This window comes from Carassius gibelio, chromosome A2 (assembly GCF_023724105.1).
Source record: "Carassius gibelio isolate Cgi1373 ecotype wild population from Czech Republic chromosome A2, carGib1.2-hapl.c, whole genome shotgun sequence".
NCBI lineage: Eukaryota > Metazoa > Chordata > Actinopteri > Cypriniformes > Cyprinidae > Carassius > Carassius gibelio.
This window is the reverse complement of record NC_068372.1, coordinates 21,562,753-21,575,755: the sequence shown is the minus strand read 5'-3', so window position 1 is coordinate 21,575,755 and position 13,003 is coordinate 21,562,753. Positions and strand designations below refer to the sequence as shown.

The window sequence follows — 13,003 nt, the reverse complement described above, 5'->3', positions numbered from 1 at the left end:
CTTTTGTTTGGAAGTGACTTCAGCCCTCCTTTTCCTCTTGATTGCAGTGGAAACAGATGGCTCTGCCTGATACCGCCCACTGGCAACCAGAGATCAGAACCTTTTCTCTCTCAAATTCAAGAGATCAGCGTGATACACTAAGGCCCTGTGCAATGAAGCTCTACAGCACTGTTGGAAATACAAAAATGACCATACAGCAAAACATTTGCTAAACAAAAAAATGATGCTACTGGTCAAATAAATTTGAATAACCATGACTGCACTGGAGATCGGCCATAATTGTTGATAAGCTAATCAGGCTGCTGTGGAAGACTAAAATAAAAGGCTTTCCATGACTACAAGTAAGTTAGTGGCAGATATCCAGGTTGTTCAATGCTCTGTGTGAATGATTGCCTGGCTTGTGGGGCATTATTTAGTGTGTTTTCCCATGTAGCCCATTTTGATAATAATTTACGGGGCTGCTCTTTACTTAGAGAAGCACTCGCAACAGTGAGCGTGGACCACTTACTGACAGCATTAGTTGAGAAGAGAGACCCTCACTGGAATACAACAGTATTCGGATTTAATTGAGCTTCTAAACAGGTAAGGAAATTTGGGGTAACCCATTGTCATGGCGATCCCAAGTTCTACATACTAAACAAAAATGTTGGTGATTTTTAAAGATGGGTTTGAAAGTCATGGTAACACTCTTGGCTTATTTTGATTGACTGTACTGCTTTTGTGTTTTGAGTTTCAGAGATCCCAATGATGCAGAGCTGTTATTCTAACCTATTCAAAACGTATTTGACAGCTATTTTTAAAGTTTAAATCTATCTATCTGTTATCTGTCTCTGTCTGTCTATCCGTCTCTGTCTAGTATATATATAGGAAGATTTTTGAAGCATATGTAAAGCTTTTGACTCAGGGGGCATTTTAGCTTGTATATTTTTGCTGCTAATGGTGTGGAGGTTGACGGTAAGGATGTGCTCATTAAATGATTTTATCGATATCACTTTAATTTACAGTCCTGTTACTCATGTACACACTATGTACTTATTATAGTAATTACAAAAACTAGGTACTTACCCTGAACCTACCCCAAGTAGTAACCTTATATGACAGTATTTTCTTAGGTAGGTACACTTTAAGTACACTATGTAAGTACAGGTAAGTGCACGTACTGTAAAATAAAGTGTAACCATTTTATCTGAATGAGGATAGACAATCGCTTGCTGTTCTTTTCTAGTAACTCAGTGGTGAAAGACTCTCTATCCTACCCATACCTGTACTATTTCCTTGTTGTTTCTATTCTACATGTGCGTAGAGTCGTAAACTATGGTAAAGGTTTTGGCAAAAAGATTAATATATCTCAAGAGTGTTGTGGAAGCAAAGACTGGGGAGAGGCAGAAGAGTGGTGAACTGAACTTGAGCTGTGGAATATTGTTGACTAAATCTGAGTAATTTAACAGCAACTCACTGCACAAACAGGTGGGAACTTCCCTGACGGTGTTGAGAAAAGTTTCGTACAATGAAAAGAACCTTATTCTCTTAAAGAAGCTCTTCTGGTTGGCTTCCAAGAAATAGATGAAACCAGGTGCCCAGGTTAAAATCCGTTTTTAAAGGTTACAGTTACTTAATCTAGGTCTGGACTGAATCTAGGTCTGTGGCTCGAAACCATTCTTGTGAGTCTGGCCCAATAAACCACTCAAATTGAAATTCATATCCTATTGATAAAAAAATATAAGAATCAAAACCTCAGCAAATCAGATTCATAAAATGCATTGATCAATTATCAGCTAACATCTTAGAGGTCTTTTTTCAGTCTTCCTGCCCTTGTGATGTTATGCCCTCACATATTTTTAAAGAGGCTTTTCCAGTTTTGAGTCAATGGGGTGGTGCCAGCCACTTTTAAACATGCTATAGTAAAAAGTTGAAAAAGCATCATCTTGATCAGCATGTCATGAATAATTATAGACCCATTTCAAAGGTCTTGGAAAAAGTTGTCTACTCTCAAATTTAATCTTACTTAAGCATTTTGATGGTTGTTGTTTTTTTTTCTGTCTGGTTTCAGGCAATGATATAGTACTGAATCTGTGTTGGTGAAGGTTACCAATGACATTTTACTCATTCTCGACTCTGGTTCTTGCTGTATTTTGATCCTGCTTGATTTAAGTGCAGCTTTTTGACACAGCAGATCATAAAATCCTTTTATAAAGATTCAATCATGTAACTGGGTTTTAGGGTCTGTGCTGGACTGGTTTGCCTCTTTCCTCAAGGAGATTTCCATTTCTGTTAATGTAGGGGAATGCTTCTTTTCTTGTGCTCACGATAAGAGCACAAGATAAGTGCTCTTACGGTATTCCACAGGATTCTATTTTGGGTCCTCTTTTTAGAATTATATCATATGATTCAGAGAAAACTTATCTTTTCATTTCTATGCTTATGACACTCAGCTTTATCTTCCTGTTAAATATAACAGTTGTTCTGTGTCCAGTTTGTTTGGTTGTCTGCATAACAAAAAAATGCTAGATGGAGATGATTATTTCATAGCTAAACAATGACAAAACTGAAATAATTATATATGGCCCATCAGTTCTGACCTATGAAATTGTCAATCACCTTGGCTCCATCTCTTGTAATGTGTCAAAAACCTTGGTCTTACATTTGAAAAAATCATAAAAACTAAAAATGTATTGTTGATTTAAAAAAAATCTGTTGTTTTTTCTTATACATGTTCATTCATGTCTTAACTTATGAATGAAATATATTTTTTATTTTTATTTGCATTATTTTTATTGCTCTAATGTAAAGATATGGAAAAAAACAAACTTTTTCCCTTAAACTTTTTTCTTGGGCATTAGGAGGTTAGATCTGCTTCTTCTATTTTAGACCCTTTTTAAAGAGAGTGTTAATTTTCATTTGTCCATAAGGTTTTGTTTTGTATACTGTCTTTTATTTAGTTTTAAACCGACACACTATTGTTTTTTTATATTGGATTTGTCATGTCACTCTCACAATCCCTTACTCTGACCTGACCTTTTTATGGCCCACTAATGCCGTCACCTTTTGAAATGATTTTGTGAGACACAGAGCTAAATTCACTGGACAGGGACAAAATTATAATACTGGACCCCAGGCCCCATACACTCAGAAGCATTGATTTAGTAGGCTCCCTCTAGTCCCAAGGCCTGGGACAATGTTGCTGGTTGTTTTCCCCTGATGGTCAGACACCCTTTATAAGTAACACTGAGTACCACACTCCATAACCGTGGATTTATGAGGGCCAGATTCTTTTGCAGTGGCCTATAACTAATAAATCTCAATTAACTTTTAAATAAAATCAATATAAATGTCTTTGGGTCAAGGAAACTATCTAATTCAGAAACCTGTGTCATTGAGGAAACAATAGTAAAATTTCAGTTTGTGTTACTGGGAAAGGCCCTTTGTCTCAAACCTGTTTGTGTACTAATTTAACCACTGAACCCACATGATCTATTTTACAGAGTTGACCATCCTGTAATTTCACATCTTTTTCACCAAATACAATGTTGGGAATTCCCAGGAAATGATGTAATTTGTGCCTGAATGACTTACTACAGATATAATGAATAGAATACTAGAATAATTGAGTCTAACTGTTTACTTTAGTGTGAACAAAATCTTAATTTAGTGTTTTTCACTGAAGAAAAAGTTAATAAATGTATCCTTTTTCATCACTGTTAAATTGTGATGAGTGATGTGGAATATAACTTTCAATTAAAATGCCTTATACATTTTCAGAGAAGAAGCAGAATTTGTCTTTGTCCCTTGCAAACTTCTTAGAATTTATTATTTTTTTTAACAAAGAAATATTGTTTTTTTTGGCACAATGCACAATAATATTGGCATTAAAATGTTAGGCTTGGTGCAATGATAGTTGCTCAGGCTGGGAGCAAAGACGTTTTAGCACTGATCTTCAGCCCCAAAACATTTATTGTACCAGGTCTGACACACAACACAGTTTTATTGTTGGTAATGATGAATATCTATACTTGCAAAGCTGTAACCACCTAGAATCACCCATTGAAAACAAAAAAAATACTAGTCTAAATGTTTGTTGGACTGCATTCCAAATTTGCTGAAAATGAGCCTATCCAGATGTACTGTAGTGTAGTTTGTTTCTTCTTTAATCTGAGTCAGAATGAGGGCTCAAACCGCTGATAAGAAACATCAAGTCCCACAATTAATCAGAAGAAGAAGAAGAAATAAATCTACTGTATTTTTTTAGATGACCTGAGGCTTAGAACATTTCCAGCAAATTTAATTTTTTGGGTGAAGTATTCCTTGAAAATTCTCTTTTTTTTTCTATAAATAAGGTGAATGTCTATATATAATTTGATATATACATTGTGAAATGTACAGTGAAGAAATAATTAAAATCACGTTTTGAACAAGGCTATATTAATCAATACAATGTGGACTGTGTCCTCACAGATTTCTTCATCATGGCCAATCAGCCTCTACCACTGTCTCAGGAGACTTTAGCTCAGTTCAATCGCTCCATGGCCACAGAACCAGGTGCCTCAGGGCCTCCAAAGCGACGTCTGGGCTCTATCTCCACTCTCCGAAGCTCCAAAGATCAGCCCCACCACAGACCCCTTTTCCTCAGGGGCATGACGGTTCCTTCTTCTGAGTTGTCGTTCTTGAGTGCCAACGTCAGCAATTCTCACGTCTCCATGGGCAAGCGGTTCTCATTCGCAGGCTGGCACCAGGGAGGAAGAGTGAGCTTCTCTGGACTGTACCTCCAACAACCCATCCAGGAGGTTTATGTGGAGAACACCTATAGAACGGGACCAGAACCAGGGTGCCATTTCAGTGCTACCAGGACCAAGCAGATCTTACAGGCCACTTTGGATAGTTATTTGGAAGGTGTGTGTTACAGTCCTGATAGTTGTAGCCAGCTTTGTCTGATGTTAGCAGATCTAGTTCTCAGTGAGCTAAAAGATGTCAGTCCACCACGATATAAACTTGTGTGCCAGGTGGTGGTCGGACAGAGTGGTAAACAAGGTATAAGGGTGGCCAGCCATAGCCTGATGAACCTCAGTACTGACAACTACACATCTGTTGTTTTCCAAAATCACTCATTGTTTGCTGTGGCTTTAGTACACGGTATGTACTTTGAATGAAGGCTAAATCAACAAACATATTATATACCACAACAATCACACACACACACACACATATATATATATATATATATATAATATATATATATATATAAACAGTAATATAGCAAAATAACAAATTGTAAAGAAAGATTTTTTTTTAATAGACAGAAAGGGTCAGTACAATTTTGTTTTTTTCTGAATTGATTTTCTCATTGTATATCCAAGTTTTTCCATTTTAATACATTTAAAAATAATAATAATTAATGATATAATGGCAAAGCTGATTTTCTAGCAAACATTACTTCAGAATCATGTATTATCTAAATTTTAATTTTATATACACTAATTGTATATAAAGAAAATTGTATACAAGAAGATAAGACATAAGCAATAACATGTTTTATTTTCTGCCTTTTAAATTATATATATATATATATATATATATATATATATATAGTATGTGTGTGTGTGTCAGTAAGTTTTCTTATGCCCAATTTAATTTCTTGCGGAGTAAACGTAATACATCTGAAAAGAGAATAAACTCAAGAGACAGAAAATTTATATGTTCAATCAACTTTATTCCCCCCCCCCAATACATAAAAAGTGATCATACTGAACATTTCCCAGTGTTGACACCATACAATTATGTTACATCAATAAATAAAAAACTATAAATAAAAATATAAATAGAACACGTGCCACAATTAATTAATAATACTTGTTAGGATTTGTCTGAGGGTAATGGCTTTCACAATGTCGCTATTCTGAACACTTATTTAACACTTACAGCCATGGTCACAGTTTTGAGGACATTAGGATAACTTATGATGGAGCATGTCAAGTAAACAAAGCTGGAGGCACACTGAATACATAGTCTTTTTTTTCTCTCCTCAAGTACAGACATTAAAGATATAACTTTTAACAGCAAAAAGCTTATATCAGGTGCGTATTTGTAGTGTTTCTTCCCCCACTCCTACCTAACTCGCATGGAAAACCGAATATGAAGACTTTATGAAGCCCCTTTTATTCCCTTTGTGACTCAAGCTTGGGATCCAGGGCCATTATTGCACAGAGGAATCCATCAGAAAGGCACTTTAGTCTCTCCCACTCCTAACTGCTCCTCCATGAATTACAGTTCCACCTCAGCCATCTTTAAAACTAATCTCATTAAAAGAATAACCATTTGGTGTCCGCAGCTCTTTGTGTACCATTAAGTGAAATAAAATGTTTAAAAAAAAAAAAAAACCCAGGTGATAGAGCATAAAAAAGCCAAGCCCATCTTGCGCAGTGTTTGGGACCGCGCAAGCTAGACGCTTAAGAACCCTGTGAGTTTTACGCCATCTGCATTTCAGTCCAGTTAAAAAAAAAAGAAATAAAAAGAACAAGCTTGAATTTTGGTTGTGCACACTGTGAGTCAAGCTGGTAGTGTGATACGGTCGGTGTAGGCTCAGCCGCAAAAGAAAACCAAACAAAACAGTGCACCATAGTTCAAAGAGGCCAGCCAATGACCAAGGACAGGAGATCTTTGTGGCAACGTGAAAGCTTCCCCTGATTTTTTTTCCTTCGTCGTAGTCCTTTTTTGCTTCTCAAATGGAAGCGGTAAGCAGCAAATCGCAATCGAAGTTCTTCGGCATTATGCATTGGTGTAGTGCTGGAGAAGCTGTACAACGTAATGAAGCCGCTGCCGGAGCTCTGAAGAGCAGCCCCTTTCAGAAAGCACGTTCAGAGGGTAGGAAGAAGAGACGCGCTCCTTACTGATGTGCGTCAGCAGGTACGAAGAGTCCGAGGTCTTGCACAGGATGATTTTTGTGTGGTCGGTGTAAAAATTTACCTGTGTAAGAAAGCGGACAGAGAGGGAACATTGTGAATTGGCCAATCAATTCAAATAATCAATGTTTCATGTGTTCCTGCATGATCGGAGACTCACCTGTATGGTTCGGTTGTCAAAGAGCATGACCAAGGCGTGATCAGTCTTGATCCACTGCAGAAGCAATGGAGAAGAGCTTGGAGATGGCTGGTCCTCACAGTTGACATCTCCACCCTACAAAAAGGAAAAATTGTTTTAGAAAATAAACTATAAATCTTCAAAATATTTGTACATGTACATATTTCCAAAATATATTATTGAATTTATTTGAAATCAAATTCCATTTGAAAAAGGTTATTGCTGAACCTCAATAATAGTTTAACGAAAATAAAATATAATTTAAATAAGATACTTAATAGTGCATCTCAGAATGTAAATAATAATACTTTTTGGACTTACTTCCATCAGGTTCTGCTCCATGTAGTTAGCCATCAAATCCACTATGTGTTTTTGATTCTGGAGCTTTTCTGGTAGAGCATCGGCCGGAAAACTAAAGTGCTTGTTGTTTGTCAGACAGAAATGTACAGTCCTGCGGAAGAATGAAGAGAAGAGCTTCAAATAAAAGGTAAAGCTACTTAAAAACAATTTGGTTGAAAGCAGAGAATTTGTAAAGGGTAAAGCACTCTGTGTGGGTCAATCAGAGCTCAGTCCGAATGCCAGACTGGAGACTCGGAGAATGGGAGCACAGAAAGTAAGCGGACATACCTCCGCTGGTCACACAGGCTCAGATGAGTGCCTTCGTTGAAGAGTACGCCAACGTTTTGATTGGAGAGCTGGTAGCCGAAGCCGTATTTGTTGGAGTAGTCGACCCACTTGGTTACCCATATGAAAGGCTTGGTTTTAGAAAGGCAGGGGGGGTTTCTTGAAGCTAGAAGAGGAAAGGACAATATTTGAGTACATGGTCAATGGCTTGAAAACGGCCATCGCTTAAGCACCTCAGTGTGACAAGAGTGCGGGAACAAACCTGTTGGCATGGAAGACAAGCAGCTGTTGAGAACCTTCATGGCAGATTCGGCTACAGCAGCAGGGGTAGGGATATCGTCACTAGCTGAGGGGGGAGAACAAATTGAAAGTGATTAATAATAGTAATAAAAAAAATATTTGTGGTGTCTTGGTTATATTTTAAATTATAGACAACAGTTGTTCTGCTTTATGTTTTTGTAGAAAACCACAACCTTTAACTTTTGATTAATAGTGTAAATATAAAAAGGCAGACAAATCTATGAAGGGTAGAACTGACAAGTCACCTTGCTGCTAAACGAAGCAAGAACGGAGCAAGAAAATAAAAAGAGATTAGGCCAGGATGATTTTGGACAAGCTCGTTCTTAATAGGGGCCTTTGAAAGCCTGGGGGTTGAGCCTAAATTAGGCTGCACACATACGAAACTATTTGCTGCTGTATGTCTGAGCGAATCTGCTTCTACGGTCCCTTACCATCAGTGCTGCTGGCGACAGTGCCTTTAAAGGAACGAGAGGCAGACTTTCTGGACTCCTCCTCGGCCGGGGTGTCCAGAGGACCAGAGCTTGCCAGTTGAACCGTGGGAGAGGTGGCCTGAGTATCAAGAGAAAGTCATATTGTTTTTACAATCGTAAGTACTGCCTTATACCCAGTTTTAAGCAGTTATCATGCACAGTGGACAACTATTTTCCAATCTTGTGTCTCAAGCTTAAAAGACTTATTTGTCATGCGGATAATTTAGCAACTGTGTGGGTTTGATTTGCAATTTTGGGTTTGGTCAGTACAGAGTAAATCAGAGACATTATGCACAATTGCTGGACGATTGCACTCTTTTATTCATCTACAGTAGCTTTCAAAACACATCCCCATAGAGCCCACTTTAGCGGTGCGGAAAAACAGCATGCATACTGATGCGGCTTTCTGTCACAGTCATGAGTGATCCAGGGAGCGAAAGTTTACGGCGTAGCTATTAAATACACACCAATGCACAAAAACGTAAGATGAATTACCTCATTCCCTCCCATTGTCTTGTAGCTCATTTGCCGACCGATGGAGTGCTTCACCATGCCGGAAACCAGTTTAGAAATGTCATCTTTCTCCTCACCAGGTGTCTTTTCAACAGCTGCAATGACATTTCAAGTCAATAACAAACTAATGTCAGAAACTAAGGTTTGAATCCAAACCAATGGTGTTATGTCAAGTAACTCTATATAAAAAAAAAAAAAAAAAAAAAAAAAAAAAAAAATCACATTTGGTATTTGAAGTAGGCACGTACCTTTCTGCTTCTTCTTTCCAAAGAGGCTTTTAGCCATCTTGGTGAAGAATTTCTTGGCGGGGCTGGGAGGATTAAGCTCAGGCACCATCACACAGCTGCTGGGAGGAAGTTTTTCTGGGGTGAAGCCCTGAGGGAGTTAAATAGTAGATGGATTGCGGAATTAAAACAAAGTAAACACTTAAACACAAAAACACTGTTCCTTATAATTTCCAAAGGTTTCAATATATTTGGACACAGATGAATGATTACTCCGGCTTATTAGTATGCTAACCTTTGTGAAATACTCATGGGCCAGTATCTGATCCAGTGTAAGGCGGTCAGAGGGGTCTTTCTGAAGGACTGCGGAGATCAACTTCTGTGCAGATGGAGTGAGGGACTGAGGAAGGCTGTATTTCACTTCCTTAATACACTTGTAGGTCTCTTTCAAGTCTAAGGTTTCAAAAGGTGGATTCCCACATAAGAGTGTGTACCTGAATAGACAAGGAACTCGTCATCAGGGCTGCCACAACAGATGCATCATAAATCAACATCAATACTGTATAGTAGTGTAGAATAGACTTGATAAGGCTTACATTACACAACCCAGAGACCAAACATCGGACTCTGTCCCATGGCCTTGTCGGTTTAAGACCTCTGGTGCCAGGTAGTTTGGAGTCCCGCAGATGGTCCTGTAAGGATATTTTACATTAGCACACCGATAAAGTGTTGATTTATTAAAAGGTAATGAGGAAGAAGGCACATAAACTCACTTCTTCCTTTGCTCGACTGTCTCCAGTTTTGCTGCCAGCCCAAAATCTCCTAATCTCAAGTCCATGTTTTCATTCACAAAAAAATTCCCTGCAAAAAGAAATTGGAGCATTATCAAACCAATTGAATTCGATGGATGTCATGCTAAAATTCAAACAGGAAGCTAAAAAAACAGAACAAAACAAGTACCTAGTTTGAGGTCTCTGTGGAGGATGCCTTTGTTGTGGAGGTATTTGAGCGCAGATATGATCTGTTTGAGGTAGTAACGCACTTCTGGATCTGTCAGCGTATGTCTTGCTTTCCAAATGTGTGCCAGAGACTGTAAATATGGAGCGCAGGTTTAAAGTAAATGCCTCGTATTCACCAAATCAGATTATGAGAGGTCGGTTTTTAGCAAAGCAACTCACCTTTCTGCTGCAGAGTTCAAGGAAAATGTAAATGTTGTCTTGGTCCTCAAAATGATGAGAAAACTTCACCACATGCTTGTGTTGCAGGTTTTTGTGAAGCTCGATTTCATTGATGATCTGCAGGACAAAAACAACGAATAAACATTGGAGAGGCAGCTAGAAATGTGACGATTCTCACATGTGTATTTGGCTATTGTCCATTTACCTTCTCTCTCTGGTGTGGCTTTGAGACTCTGCTCTGAGGGATTACTTTCACAGCATACATCTTGTTGTTGGCAAGATCCGTCATCTCATAACATCGTGCAAAACCACCCTAAAACGAAATACATTATATATCAAGTCACTCAGAAGGTTTCAACAAGAACAACGCTGGTGTTTAAACTTAGGGTTATGATTAGCTAAAGTGTTTGGCTGCAGGTGCCTCAACAACGGTCTCAAAAATTCATTGTCTAAAAAACTAACTAATTGCTTACGAAGACAACTTATCTGGAGATTACCAGAGTTGAAAATTTGATTTGTACGTTTTCAGCATCACTAATGTCAAGAATGCGGTCTAGTTCAGAGTCCATCAATACATCCAGACTTGTATTTGCAATCTAGAATTGGTTTTCAGTTAATTTCTATCCTTTGCACAATAAAAAAGGTGCATAATCCAATTTGCAACTGCTAGCTCTGAAACAAAATGGCTATTAATTATACAATTTTTATTTTTTTTGGAAACATTGCTGGAGATTGTACCATTTATCGGTTGACCTGACATTGGTCGACCCGATATCCGTCACATACGATGCATCATATCTCGAAAAAATTGCCTATTGGTTCATCCTTATTAATTAACAGATTAGTTAAGCAAATTCTGATTATTTTTTTTTAACTTCGAAATTTCGCTCTCTCTCCCTTTAAAAAGAATCTTCTTGGTCTACGATTTCAAATATTTAGGACATTTTTGCACCAATCCTTAGTTTATTTCTGACTTTGGTCCCAACACATGTACAAAGGAATGACGTATTCTTTTCCCAATCGACCAACCCCTCCTACAGCATCGCTCAATGATGCAGCACTTTAATATCTTGGATTAAAGAGACTTCTAATAATCAATCAATTAATTAAAAGAAGAATCTTGTTTTGTAAACAAGTGAACAACACCGGCAGAGTGGCCATTGGTTTAACTGATTATGATCAATGCAGCACATTTTCATATACGCCCGGATTAATTCATTTAATTTGTCTTTTCCTGACATCGAATCAAATCAAATCTGGAATCGTATTAAAAATCCATCCAATAGATAATGGACAATATTTTAAAAAGCAACAAACGATGCAGTGAGGGAAAACCAGCAGACCGGTTCTAGAAACACAGACAGAGCGGACTGCAGTCCAGTGGTTATGGTGCACCACCTCCCAAAACCAGCCGAACCCGCACTAGCACGCGCGAGACCAGAACGAGACCGATACATTGACCACAGTCCTCGTTTGAGCGCATCAGGAAACGCGATAAAAGAGACCGTGACAAATCGCATAATTAATTAAAATGACCAGCTCCGATTAATTCCAAACACTGAAAAACAGATTGGTACCTTTCCCAGAAGTTTTCCTTTACAGTACGATCTTCCCGTCTTTGCGTCCACCACCACCTGCGCGAGCTCCGTCTTAACGTGCTCTGATTTACTCCGGTTCGGCTTCGCGGGCGGTTGAGGGGCTTGAGACGGTTTGAACAAATCCGGATTCATAGTTTTACAGGGAAGACGCTGCGCTGAGGTAAAACAAGCGGGGTCCATTCATTTATATAGACCCTTCGACCTAGAAAATAATTCCTTATGTGTAGTCCTAGTCCCAGTACCTTGAGAAGTTTTATAGTCCTGTGAGTCAAACATGCTCGACATCGGAGACCTGCAGTATATAACCTCTCGGTGACGTCATGGGCATGGGCGGGGCGATAGACGGGGACGTCTGGAAAACGAAACAACGTCATTGGCTGCTGGAGATTTAATCAAAGATCACAGAGAAAGTGTTGCAGAAAAAGTGAATGAAAACCTAATAAGATCATCCAATCATGGTTGACGTGATTATGGACCTCCAAATGACTTGTACTGGCTGCTTTAATGACAGTGTTTCTTTTTTCTTCCTTCTGTTTAGAGTTTGTGCACTAGACGACATGCCATTAAATTTTTTTAGTGTAAACATTTGTTTAGCATTATCAAATGTGCTTTGCATTATTTCATATTGGTTAACTGTGAAACCGTCCAATCCTTTGCAGAGATTAATTCATGATTTTGTCATACGGCATAAAAACTAAATATACAGATGCCCACCATGTGTTACACTTTATCACATCTTACACTTTATCATACTGTATTGTTATGTATCATTTAGAGTTGAATTAGGCATAATGTGGATGTAGCCAAATTACGTCACTGTGGAATATACAGCTGTATAGAACTGAACTGAGAAACTTATGGTTTCATGAGCCCCCCTGTGGCTCAATACATAAATTACGGGGAGTTTTTTTTGCAAATTATGTTTTCTAGATTAGAAAATGATTCTGTGACCGAAATTATAACCAACAAACACTAATTCACTGTCTAGTTTAGATCAGTTCCATTCATACATTTAATATTGCATC

At 38.2% G+C, this 13,003-nt stretch overlaps 2 protein-coding genes across 3 annotated transcripts; one reads left to right on the top strand and one right to left on the bottom strand.

Moving 5' to 3' along the window:
- Positions 1-289: 289 nt before the first annotated feature.
- Positions 290-5,594, top strand: LOC128030972 (dynein light chain Tctex-type 4-like). Of its 2 annotated transcripts, XM_052619084.1 has the most exons (2): positions 290-582; positions 4,453-5,594. In XM_052619084.1, exon 2 carries the CDS (start codon positions 4,464-4,466, stop codon positions 5,142-5,144), a length of 681 nt encoding a protein of 226 aa, XP_052475044.1. In that variant the 5' UTR covers positions 290-582; positions 4,453-4,463; the 3' UTR covers positions 5,145-5,594. The 2 variants fall into 2 exon arrangements, with proteins under 2 accessions (XP_052475044.1, XP_052475051.1); XM_052619091.1 differs by lacking the exon at positions 290-582 and having other exon boundaries at positions 4,194-5,594.
- Positions 5,595-5,695: 101 nt separating this feature from the next.
- On the bottom strand, positions 5,696-12,283 carry plk3 (polo-like kinase 3 (Drosophila)). Its single transcript, XM_052619070.1, has 15 exons — positions 11,958-12,283; positions 10,586-10,693; positions 10,381-10,497; positions 10,163-10,292; positions 9,976-10,063; positions 9,799-9,894; positions 9,498-9,696; positions 9,227-9,353; positions 8,961-9,073; positions 8,427-8,544; positions 7,958-8,041; positions 7,699-7,861; positions 7,393-7,522; positions 7,054-7,167; positions 5,696-6,957 (listed from the first exon to the last, which is right to left on the bottom strand). The coding sequence occupies exons 1-15, from the start codon at positions 12,156-12,158 to the stop codon at positions 6,760-6,762; spliced, it is 1,986 nt and encodes a 661-aa protein (XP_052475030.1). The 5' UTR covers positions 12,159-12,283; the 3' UTR covers positions 5,696-6,759.
- Between the last annotated feature and the right edge of the window lie 720 nt (positions 12,284-13,003).

Coding starts and splice junctions, on each gene's coding strand:
- LOC128030972 (XM_052619084.1), top strand. CDS start 4,464: ATGGCCAATCAGCCTCTACCACTGTCTCAGGAGACTTTAGCTCAGTTC.
- plk3 (XM_052619070.1), bottom strand. CDS start 12,158: ATGGACCCCGCTTGTTTTACCTCAGCGCAGCGTCTTCCCTGTAAAACT. Junction 10,498..10,585: donor AGCCACACCAGAGAGAGAAG/GTAAATGGACAA, acceptor TTTGTCCTGCAG/ATCATCAATGAAATCGAGCT. Junction 10,064..10,162: donor CCACAGAGACCTCAAACTAG/GTACTTGTTTTG, acceptor TTCTTTTTGCAG/GGAATTTTTTTGTGAATGAA.